We start from the raw sequence: 11,926 nt of genomic DNA, 5'->3' as shown, positions 1-11,926 counted from the left end.
AAAAACTTGATGGTGATGCGGATCTCTAATTTAGTTACGTTTTATGAAAAACTTTCATAAAATTTCTTTTTCGTTCAATAAATTTAATTTTTCATTGTGCTATATTTACTAAAATTTGAGAAAATACGATATGAAAGTTGCATTGAATGTATATTGTTAGGTTGTATCTCTGACTAATGCCGACATGTTACTTTTCCCCTTCCCTCTAAATTCTTCTGTCATTTGAACACCGACGTCGAAAGAGATGGTATGTATGAGACTCGAACTCTAAATCTTAAAATATTTTAATCATCCTGCATTGTACAAACTCTAAAATAGTTTCAAATTGAACTTCGGTTATCGTTTCATCGTTCGGCTACTAAAGTTTTCTCTAATTTAATCATTTTTATCGTAAAATATGAAACGCCGATCGAACATACCCTATGCCACGTGAGGTGGTTTGTGTTCGGCCACGTTTTTGCTATATTTTGAATTTGTTTCTATATCCTGAATAGTACAAAAGTACAAAGCGTTTGTTCATTAATTAAAAGTATTTTCAAGAGGAATTATATTTAAATATATTAAGTAAATGTTGTCCGTTTGTTCTTTAGTCGCACCGCAAGTTCAGTGCCCCTCGCCATGGCTCCATGGGATTCTATCCCAAGAAGCGCTCATGCAGACATCGTGGCAAGGTGAAGGCCTTCCCTAAGGACGACCCTAGCAAGCCTGTCCATCTTACCGCTTTCATCGCCTACAAGGCTGGCATGACACACATTGTCCGAGAGGCGGACAGACCCGGTTCAAGTGAGTTGATCACGTGGCCCACGCCACTCTTTTTATACAAGGGACCTTAATGATGATATATCCTTTGTGTACAAACTTATTATCTGATACCTTTGATGTTATCAAACGACGAGCGGACTGATTTGTTAAATGTTGTTTAAAATTTCCCAAGTTTTAATTTGCTCAGCTTCCTTTTTATTTGCCAACAGAGGTCAATAAGAAAGAAATTGTGGAGCCCGTCACCATTTTGGAGGCGCCTCCTATGGTCATCGTTGGCATTGTTGGCTACATCGAGACTCCTCATGGCATGCGTGCCCTGAAGACTGTCTGGGCTGAGCACCTGGGCGAGGAGTGCCGCCGTAGGTTCTACAAGAACTGGTGAGAAACTATAATATTTTTCCCTAGTCAGTCTAGTCAATAGGTTTAAAAATTTTATTTTAGTAAAGGGGGGTATATTCGCTATGATGATAACCACTAGACTTTATTGCATCGTTTATGGATACTGATTAAAATTGATGAGACGTCTAGGGCGGTCTGAGCTCTTTCAAATGAAGTTTTTTTGAATTAGAAATGTTTAAAATCCCAATTCAGCACAAATACTTAAATTTCAACCTCAGCTCTCCTCTCGTGGCACTTGTCATGACGAGGGCTCAGACTTTGCTGCCTGCTTCTGGCTGAAGAGCATTGGCAGTTTGCATTCGATGGTCTCCGCTCAGGTGACTGATGAGACCACGTTTGCCTTTGTTTGACCAAAACAGGTACAAGTGCAAGAAGCGTGCATTCACCAAGGCCTCCACCAAGTGGAAGGAGGACATCGGCAAGAAGGAGATCGAGAAGGACCTCAACAAAATCAAGAAGTACTGCAGCGTCGTTCGAGTCATCGCCCACACTCAGGTAATTAATTGTTAATAAATAACTCAATTCCGCCCCTTGTTTTAATTGATTAAATTAAAAATTGAAAAGAGTTTAATTTGGACACTTGGGTGATGGCGGCGACTGCCAAGTTGCTGCTTGATCCCGAAAGTGGCTCTGGAGCTGCCCGTGCAGTCTATTCCCAGCCACAGTGTCCAAAATCAACTCCATCTTCGCCACTTTGGCTGAGGAAGGGCACGAGTATATTCCAGAATGGTCCACGAGTCCATTGGGCAGTGAAGTGGGGCAAAGGCCATGCTCGAGACATTCCCATTTTATTAAACTTAATGATTCAAATAATTTCACTCCAAAACTTATAGATAAAATCTTGATGTTTTAGATGAAGTTGTTGAAGAAGCGTCAGAAGAAGGCGCACATCATGGAGGTCCAGGTCAACGGTGGCACCATCAGCGAGAAGGTCGACTGGGCCAGGGAAAAGCTGGAGAAGCCAGTGCCTGTCTCTGCTGTTTTTGCTCAGGACGAGATGATTGACTGCATTGGTGTCACCAAGGGTCACGGCTACAAGGGTGAGAATTTAAAATTCTGCTTAATGTATTTGCTAGCTCTTAAACTTCCTTTTTGAGTTTTCTTTTGTAAAGAATTTAACTGAAATTTAAGTTTTAGTCAAAATTTCTTTCTAAAGATTTACTATTTTAAGGAAGTTTTTTGGCTCGTTATCCCCGTTTTATGATGAATGTTCTATGTGCTTCTGAATTGTATTGAAGAAACAACCAGAACTGCTGCCTTCCTTCTGAATTTTTAAATATTCATCCACCCCTATTCTATGTACTGTATTTAACCCATGCTAATTTATTTTGCTTTGTGTCCGCAGGTGTCACTTCTCGTTGGCACACCAAGAAGCTGCCCCGTAAGACTCACAAGGGTCTGCGCAAGATTGCTTGCATTGGTGCGTGGCATCCTTCCCGCGTCCAGTTCACGGTGGCCCGTGCTGGTCAGAAGGGCTACCACCACCGCACAGAGATCAACAAGAAGATCTACCGCATTGGCAAGGGCATCCACACCCAGGACGGCAAGGTGAGACTTATTTTTGTTGTAATTCAGTAGGACACTTGGGTGATGGCGGCGACTGCCAAGTTGCTGCTTGATCCTGAGAGTGGCTCTGGAGCTGCTTGTGCAGTCTGTTCCTAGCCACAGTGTCCGAAATCAACTCCATCTTCGCCTCCGGGCTGAGGAAGGGCTCGAGTATATTCCAGAATGGTCCACGAGTCCATTGGGCAGTGAAGTGGGGCACAGGCCATGCTCGAGACATTCCATTAAACTGAATGTTTTGAAGTAAATTTTTATAAATTGATTTCATTTTTTTTATCCTCAAATCGGATCAGCTATTTTTCAAGTCATTTTCAATATTGCTTTGAAAATTGGAACTAACATGCTAATTATTTTATTTCTAGGTTATCAAGAACAACGCCTCAACTGACTACGATCTGTCGGAAAAGAGCATCACTCCCATGGGTGGCTTCCCTCATTATGGTGAGGTCAACAATGACTTCCTCATGATCAAGGGTTGCTGCATGGGATCCAAGAAGAGGGTCATTACTCTGAGAAAGGTAAGAATCCTTTATGATCTAGTTAAATGTTATATTATTTCCTGTGATGATTTAAACTGAGCCAGTTAACCCTGGCTGATTTTTTTGATGTCGAATGATAGGTCTGAGGCATTTCTGTTAAACCTCCATACCAGTAAATTATTCCTTCCAAAATGCTCAAAACGTCTTTCAATTTGTTTCAGTCTCTTCTGGTGCACACCAAGAGGGCTGCACTGGAGAAGATCAACCTGAAGTTCATCGACACCTCCTCGAAATTCGGCCATGGCCGCTTCCAGACTCCGGCCGACAAGGCTGCCTTCATGGGACCTCTCAAGAAGGACCGCGTCAAGGAAGAGACCAAGGCTTAATGGACTCTGTGTCAAATAAACTTGATAAAATTGACTTGTGAATACTTTTATTCAGTGATGTTATTACCTTTTAAAATGGAGAATTATAACTGAAAATAAAATTATATTAATTTCTGAATTGAAATGTATCAAAGTACCAAAGTAGTAGTTTTTAAAGTAATTCCAGAGCATATGTTGAAAGAACCTTACGTTCTAGTGATGAAATCTTGGAAAATCGAGGCTGCTGAGTTTGCCCAAGCAGAAGAGACACCAGCAGCCTTTGCAAAATTCTTTTACTGGCCAGAATTCACGGACTTAAGTGACATGTAGCTTAAGGATCGGGACCATTTTTGACCCAATTTCTATGGCTGATGATATAGTGACGATGCAGATTCTCAGGCTTTTCCAAACCAATTAATAGTTTTATTGGCCACTTTCTGGGCTACGGCTGCCGACGTGGCTGTGGAGCTGCCCAGCACCCAGCAAAGGAGCATCACCACCTCGAGCTGGACCAAGATTTGGCAGAGTAGGCTGCGAGAGTGTTTGTGGCCACTATGGCGCACCGGGGCTGAAGCATAAAGAGCTGCTTGCAGATAATCCCAGCCACGTACGTTTGGTGGACAAACTTAGCTAGACTGGAGATCGTGTTTTTCAATCTTGTTTTGGATAAATTAATATAAAACAAAAAAAAATGTCATGAATTGTTTTTGCAAATAAAATTAGCATAAATTCTTCATTGAGGATTTAATTATCTTTGAAATAATATACCCCTTTTATGCGTGGCATCAAGATAAAGCTCTGCTCGGGCATTGGCAAGAATGGCATGCTATTCCTCTGTCAAATTAATAACTGAGCGCATACTACAGTAGAATTCCTTGTCATAAATGATAAGTACAAATATATAGTTCTGTCATCACGAAGGCTAATGAATAATACGTATTTTTAATTAACATTAAGATCATCATGCATCTTTATAATAATTTTACATATCTATGCTACATTATACAATTGTTCCTTGGTGAAGAATTCAAAATAGCAAATTAACATAACGAAAAGCCACATCCTCAAGCAAACGGTCCCTCAGCAATAACATTAGGCTGGCCTTCAGCGTCCTGCAGAACAAGAATCGAGTGAATTAATATTTCCTTATGCCAGAGGAGCAAGCTGAATATTAAAAATTACCAGCTGATTTTTATTCTCACTCGGCAGCGGCTGAACACTCGTTCTGGCAATGCTGATTATGCTTTGATGGTGACTCAACTTCGTTCACCTCGTCCTGGACTGGAGGCTCAAGACCGTCCCCCTCGTCCTGGTCAGGTGCCTCTTGGGCGTCCCCCTCGTCCTGGACTGGTGGGTCAAGGCCATCCACCTTGTCCTAAAATAGAGTTAATTAATTTTTCCAGAATATATTATCGACTGAGATTGGTATAATAAATCCAATTTATTATGCCGAGTGGTATAATTTTTGCTAATATATCATTATAATGAAATAAATACCAAAATATTAATCATATTAATATCCTTATGGGCAAATGGTATAAAAAAGCTTGGATTGGTACTATGTTTCTCATTTATTATATCAATTGATACATATACCTGAATTATTTTACCTGTAATGATTCAATAATGGATTTTCATAAAAACCATATAAAAATTATGAATTATTTTTAGTTAATTAATCCTTCAAAAAACATTGTTTTAAAACAACACCAGAACCCCTATAGCTTGAATGTTTGTGAATTATTAATTTAATTTTAATTAATTAATTTCAATTTGCATAATTAATATCTACAATTTGATTTTGACTGGGAAATCATGGTATTGTACCAAATGATATGATAAATCTTGGATTGGGTATGCCAAAGGAGCAAACAGAATGTTAAAATTACCAGCGGCCGATTCTCACTCGGCAGTGGGTGAACACTCTCCACGTTCACGTTCGTTGATGCTGGTGACTCAACCTCCTCCTGGACTCAAGTCTCAAGAGTGTCCCCCTCGTCCTCATCAGTTGCCTCTTGGGCGTTTTCCTCGTTCTCGGCTGGCTGCTCAAGGCTGTCTACTTCGTCCTAGAGAATAGAGTGAATTAATTTTTCCATAAAATATATTCTTGACTGAGATTGGTATAATTATAATAAATCCAATTTATTATGTTGTTTGATATAATTTTTGCTAATATATCATTATAATGAAATAAATACCAAAATATTAATCATATTAATATCCTTATGGGCAAATGGTATAAAAAAGCTTGGATTGGTACTATGTTTCTCATTTATTATATCAATTTTGATATAACCTGAATTATTATACCTGTAATGATTCAATAATGGATTTTCATAAAAACCATATAAAAATTATGAATTATCTTTAGTTAATTAATCCTTCAAAAAACATTGTTTTAAAACAACACCAGAACCCCTATAGCTTGAATGTTTGTGAATTATTAATTTAATTTTAATTAATTAATTTCAATTTGCATAATTAATATCTACAATTTGATTTTGACTGGGAAATCATGGTATTGTACCAAATGATATGATAAATCTTGGACTGGGTATGCCAAAGGAGCAAACAGAATGTTAAAATTACCAGCCGATTCCAATTCTCACTCGGCAGTGGCTGAACGTTCTGGCAATGCTGATTTTGCTTTGATGGTGACTCAACTTCGTTCACCTCGTCCTGGACTGGAGGCTCAAGACCGTCCCCCTCGTCCTGGTCCGGTGCCTCTTGGCCGTCTCCCTCGTTCTGGACTGGTGGCTCAATTTGCTGCTGTGGCTCGAGCCCGTCCACTTGATCCTGCGGCGGCGGCTGGACTCCTTCCATCTGAATTTGCGGCTGGACGCCGGTCATCTGTGTCTTTGTTTGGCGATGATAGAAATTCACACTATATTTAAATAATATTTTTAGTTTACTAATTTAAAAATTTGTTTGGTATTTAATTTCTTTTACTCTAAGGTGAAGGTGCCAATGTTGGGATCAGGTGCATCGTTGCAACTAGGTCCTGTCCGCCGGCCTGGCCTGCTGAAGGACCAGCACCGACGACGTCAACCAGCCAGCAGTCATCCGGTGAATACTGTATGTCTAATCAATTTAATTTATAAATTTTTATTCCATAATATTCTTGTGCTACAAAATCAGTTTATGTGCAGTGGCATTTGGTCAAATTACATAGATTATTTAATTTTCTTCCAAAATTTAACTTTATTATCGCAGCGCTGCATCAAAAATATTTTAAATTGTTTAATTTTAAGGTCAACTTGCACATTGCAGATTAAATGACAAAGAAATACATTTCGTATAAATGTAAGGTAACATTTTTGTGACGTCGTCCGAGACAAAATTGTTTACCTCGTTTGCAAAACCTTTATTCGCAGTTTAAGGCGTTTAAGGGATGTCAATACTCTATAGCTATTTTGTTTTGACAACAACATGCTCCTTGCGAGCCCACCAGTCCCACCACCACGCTGACGCCCCTTACAAACTGCTGAAGCAAGCATGACGGTCATCAGGAGGGATTCGGCATCCCCGGTCGCGCTCCAGGTGACCCCTGAAAGTGTCCCTAAAGCAGAACTTTGCCGCGACCCTTGGAGGCTCCAGTTCCACCTGGTTAGTCCCGTCTCTCAATCACACACCTGTATTTACATACACTTTTCTTATCATGCACTGGTCTGACTGGTCTGTCTGACTGGTCTAGAGTGTAGAGAGAGTATATGGGGGAGACGAATGCTACGCCCCCTTTTGAGTTGGCTGGCAAGGAATACATGAGACATGAGACCAAGGCTTAAATAATTGGACTCTTATCAAATAAACTTGATAAAATTGACTTGTGAATACTTGTATTCAGTGATATTATTACCTGTATAAATGGAGAACTATACATAGAAATAAAATTCTACTGCCTCAAATGAAATGTATCAAAGATAGTTTTTAAAATAATGCATTATTTGAAACAATTCTACTTATATTACTAGCTGCAATTTTAATAGATAGTTTGTTTTATAACAAAAATAAAAATATCATCAAACTCGGCTTTATTACATGCATACAGCAGAAAGGTGGTAAAACGTGACATCATTCAAGACACCATGCAGATCAAGCCCAAAATACATAAAATGAGAATGCCTCAAATTAAGTTTTGCTGCAATTTTCTGGTCACAAGTCAATTTACTAACATAAATAAATAAGGAATATCTATTTTACTGAAGAGGCTTGTAGGGCAAATTATATTATGCTGAAATCTCTGCATGCTGCTAATTGCTAGGAAGCACACAACAAGCCAATTTATTTATTAGTCACGCTTCATTGGCCGTGAAGGAGAGTGCGCTGAGCTATGTATCTGTAAAAAGCTCAAAAGAGTGTATATTTTTCTATTTTCGTCGAATAATAATTGACACGCTCATTAAATTTGTGAGCTTCAAGACTTTTTTCCTGCACAGTATGGGAGCCGCTAATTAGAAGGGGAAAATATTGCACAAATAGGGATGCGCATTATAAATTTAACATAAAAAATGTATGTAATAAAATTAATAGCTTGTCAGGTATCGAAATTGACCCTTGTTTGGTGTACGAGAGAGGTCACAGGTTCTAGGGAATCTAAATGGAGTGGAGTGAGGAAAAGAGAAATTTAACGCTTTGACCAGTAACAATGATTGTAATATAGCTTACGGGCTTTCAGCTTTAACGCAACCTATTAAAATTCAAGAGGTAAATATTAATATGCTATATTCTCTTGTCAATGCAATCCTTTAATTGTATAAATTGTGTCGTCGTGTCTCATTATTTTGTGGTCTAATCTATAATTTTACATCATAAACAAATCAACTTGATTAATTCAAACTATGGGTCCTTCCATATTATTATAAAGAAATCAGATTGATCCAAGATAAAGTTTTTCATTTGCATAATTCATCTCATAATTTCCATAAAAAATAAACATCAGAAAAAATGTGTTCCCTAAATCGGAACGACAAAAAAATTCAAATAATAAATTCTAGATGATCGCTCTGACAGCTTGACGGGCCAAGAGAAGAAATTCTTTTTTTCCATCGCTGGATCTAATCTCATCTTTTTTTCCGCTGCACCATTTCATTCCAGCCATTTATTCTCCGAGATGATGCGAGTGCAGCTTCTCGTATAGGAAATTACTTGCATTTGCCGGTGCGGAGCTAGAGATCTAATCCTCTTGTTTATCATTTTTATTGCTTTCTAACGCATGAGGGGCTAAACGGAGTCGCCGGCGTGCGCGTTCCGAACGAAACTTTGTGTGCACTCGGATATTAGTAAAGTGCGCCGCGCGCCAGAGATGCTGAATGACGAGTTCACATTTGGGGCACGGACCGCATCATCACATTTTTCTTTCTCTGCGGTAAATAACTATCCGAGACTGCATTAGGGTTCTCAACTTTATTTTCTTTTCTCGAAGCTGAATATAAATATTTTTTTCAACAAGAAAGCCCAGCAATTTACTCTGCTCTTTTAAACATTTTTATTTTATTTCTTTAATTTTTCGCAAATTCAAGAATATTATAGCAATGATAGGAAAGCAATTTTACTCTAACTGAATATTTTCAAACACCCAAATCATTGTTGACTCCAATAATGAGCAGACGGAGGAATATGTTCGTAATTTATTTGTTTGGTCCAGAATGTTTATTTTTCATCTCCCAAAAACGTGTCGGAATGTTATTTGTGTTGATCTACCATCAAGAAAACGTTTGGTCAAATAATACATTATTATTTAATATTTCCAAATATTTCTATCTATAATATTAACCCTAGATATAATCATTTGTTCTGATTTTTTAAAGAATCATCAATTTTGCAATTTTTGAAAATCAATAATCAGGTTCAGGGTTAAGTGACAGCATAAATTTTAATTTCATTCATTTAATTTAATTTTTTGAGCAATGAGCAGAGAAAATATGCTCGTAATTTTATACTTATAGTAGAAAGTGGAGTGAATTAAATTTCATTAAATTTTCATTTTATTTTTTCATTTTATTTTTTCATTTTTTTTTCTTTTCTAACTCGTCAGCAGTGGTGACTGCAACGATTGGCGTGTTGGATGGTGAATTGGCCCGCAGCACTTTCGCGCTCCTACTTTATTTTGATCGACAATTATTATAGCCGTGCCTGCGTAAATTATATACGCAACACGACTTCACACGTTAGGATAGTATATGTGTTTCGCATAATCACGTCTACTTTTTTTGCTTCAGAGAAATAAAATAGTGCCAATTAAGGTGAGCAGAAATGCGTGTGTGTGGTTGTTTTGAGAGTGCGGCTAAAAAATAGCTTGCGACTAGGTTTTTGTCTAGTTTTTTTTATAGGCAAAGAGCAGCTATAAAGACGGTTGATTTTAATCGCGAAGGCCGCTAGCTATAGCTAATATAATTTGCAAATATGCAAAGCATAGCTTGTCCTATAGAGGCCTGTCTGTTATTATTATCGGTCTAGTGTGGTTTATGACCACAGATTTTGCGGAGAACAGTTATGAATACAACTTTCTGCTTTTGAGCAAAATTAAAAGCGCGATCGGATTATTGGTATTTCCTTTTGAAATCAGCTTTTGAATTGTGAAAGTGTGGTCATCCGTTTATGGCCTCTCCTCGTTATTTTTTTGTTATCCGAAAATAGGTAGATCTAAAACCCTTGTAATTGTTTGGCTTAGTTTTTTGCTGACAAATTTGAGTTTAATGATGGGCAGGCCTCGTCAGGTGTTTGGAACTTCCTGAGATGCTAAGCTATACCTACTAATTATTTGAGAATAACTTACTGATGCAACATGTATCATTTCTTGGTTTCCTACGGGGAGAAAATTTTTGGTGAGAAACTAAATATGATAAAAAAAGTTGATCAAAATAACAGAAGAAAGAATAATAAAACCATTTTTCATTGAAAAGTTTCGATAAAGAACGATTAATTAAATTTTTTTATAAACTATTTAATTATTTCTATAACCACGAGCATAGCATAATATGAAAAATACATAATATACCAAATAAACCAATTTTAAGGAGGATGGATAAATAAAAAATTGGTATAAAATAATTTGCAGTTATCCACTAAACATGCATATTATTAAAATTATATCCAGATGTCAGACAAAATTAAATTATTTAGCAGCCGGTCCTTAATTAGTTAAAGGAGGAATGCGCGCCACACAAGTCGCCTCAAATATATTAATGCCCCGCTTTATTTGCCCTCCGCGTGGCAGAATCGAATAAATTTACTCGCTCAAATGAAGTCGTCGTCTGTCTGCTTAGATTTCCGAGACGCTCTCTGCGGGCAACATCTGCCCGTTCGTCGTTGAATTCCCATGCGAATATTTTTGGCGAGCACTTCTCCCTCTCACTTGGCGGAATCGAGCAAAAAGCATTTTCTGCATGGCATTTACATCCAAATTGCTGACAGCTAATATGAATACCGGCCCGACATTTCCATAGCGGGGCAAACGGCGCTCGGCGATAAATGTCGATATCGAATGTGCATGCACTTATGCCAAAACGAGTGATAGCTAAGGTTTCTGGTTTCCTCTCCACTCACTGGAGTTGCAAAAAAATATAAATGTGAAATGTAAGTTAATAGGAGCTACTTTGGCTCTTTTTGAGGTTAAAATTTAGGAGTTGTGATTTTGATACTGATCACTTGATCAGGGGGGGAAAAAGTATATAAATTCATACGAAAAAAAATTTAGTAAGAAAAGTAAAACAAGGAAATTCGATCGATTCAATTGATGTTTTCTCTTCTTTTCTTGCTTATGCTCAATTTATGTGAATTTTTACTGATTTATTTGAAACACATACACGATAATTTAGATTATAAGATAATTACATTTATTTATTTACCTTTATAGCAGTCAAAACTTGAATTATTTTCAAATGAATTTAATTTTCTTTAAACATGACGGCAAGAAAATATTCCCTTTTTTATTATCGGTCTGTGTAAGAAGAAGAAATTAAAAATTATTGGAAAAGCAATAATGAGTTTTTTTGCCGAATTAACAATTTTTCCCGCCAAGTCCAAAAAAAGGAATGACGTCAACTGCATAATGTGCAAAATAATAAATTTCCAATGTCGACCCGCACAGTATCTCCGCCTCGATCTCTAATGAACGTTTTAATAATCAGCAATAAAGGTTGCTTGGTGTACACATTGCTGATCTCTCCGCTTGCGAGTTAATTGGTGCAATAAATGTCATCTATCACTTTGTTAATATATAAATATTGGAAAAAGGTCAGTGAAAATAATTTGCATTCATGCGGGAATAAAAGTGAGACTCGCACTGCAAGGTGTCATAAATTGCAATTTGCGAAACGGGGCTTCATTAAATTTATGCAAATTTTTGCTGGGCCCATT

The 11,926-nt window shown here is 37.6% G+C and overlaps 1 protein-coding gene and 1 long non-coding RNA gene across 4 annotated transcripts; one reads left to right on the top strand and one right to left on the bottom strand.

Moving 5' to 3' along the window:
• Positions 1–167: 167 nt before the first annotated feature.
• Positions 168–3,623, top strand: LOC132197009 (large ribosomal subunit protein uL3). Its single transcript, XM_059620018.1, has 8 exons — positions 168–247; positions 591–783; positions 972–1,140; positions 1,521–1,656; positions 2,015–2,201; positions 2,507–2,709; positions 3,087–3,242; positions 3,425–3,623. The coding sequence occupies exons 1-8, from the start codon at positions 245–247 to the stop codon at positions 3,587–3,589; spliced, it is 1,212 nt and encodes a 403-aa protein (XP_059476001.1). The 5' UTR covers positions 168–244; the 3' UTR covers positions 3,590–3,623.
• Positions 3,624–4,295: 672 nt separating this feature from the next.
• Positions 4,296–7,244, bottom strand: LOC132197011 (uncharacterized). 3 transcript variants are annotated; one of them, XR_009441809.1, is made up of 6 exons: positions 6,917–7,244; positions 6,518–6,649; positions 6,158–6,452; positions 5,458–5,634; positions 4,751–4,943; positions 4,296–4,680 (listed from the first exon to the last, which is right to left on the bottom strand). It is a non-coding gene; the product is annotated as an uncharacterized LOC132197011 (long non-coding RNA). The 3 variants fall into 3 exon arrangements; XR_009441810.1 differs by having other exon boundaries at positions 7,047–7,244; XR_009441808.1 differs by having other exon boundaries at positions 6,518–7,244.
• Between the last annotated feature and the right edge of the window lie 4,682 nt (positions 7,245–11,926).

Source organism: Neocloeon triangulifer, unplaced genomic scaffold, assembly GCF_031216515.1.
Source record: "Neocloeon triangulifer isolate White Clay Creek 2 clone unplaced genomic scaffold, ASM3121651v1 ptg000012l, whole genome shotgun sequence".
NCBI classification, from domain to species: domain Eukaryota; kingdom Metazoa; phylum Arthropoda; class Insecta; order Ephemeroptera; family Baetidae; genus Neocloeon; species Neocloeon triangulifer.
The sequence above is the reverse complement of the archived record's forward strand: the minus strand, read 5'-3'. Positions and strand labels throughout refer to the sequence as shown.

What these genes read in the sequence shown, in the direction of transcription:
- LOC132197009 (XM_059620018.1), top strand. An exon ending in GGCGGACAGACCCGGTTCAA is followed by an intron (nt 784 to 971) that starts GTGAGTTGATCA and finishes ATTTGCCAACAG; the next exon opens with AGGTCAATAAGAAAGAAATT. An exon ending in CGTAGGTTCTACAAGAACTG is followed by an intron (nt 1,141 to 1,520) that starts GTGAGAAACTAT and finishes TGACCAAAACAG; the next exon opens with GTACAAGTGCAAGAAGCGTG.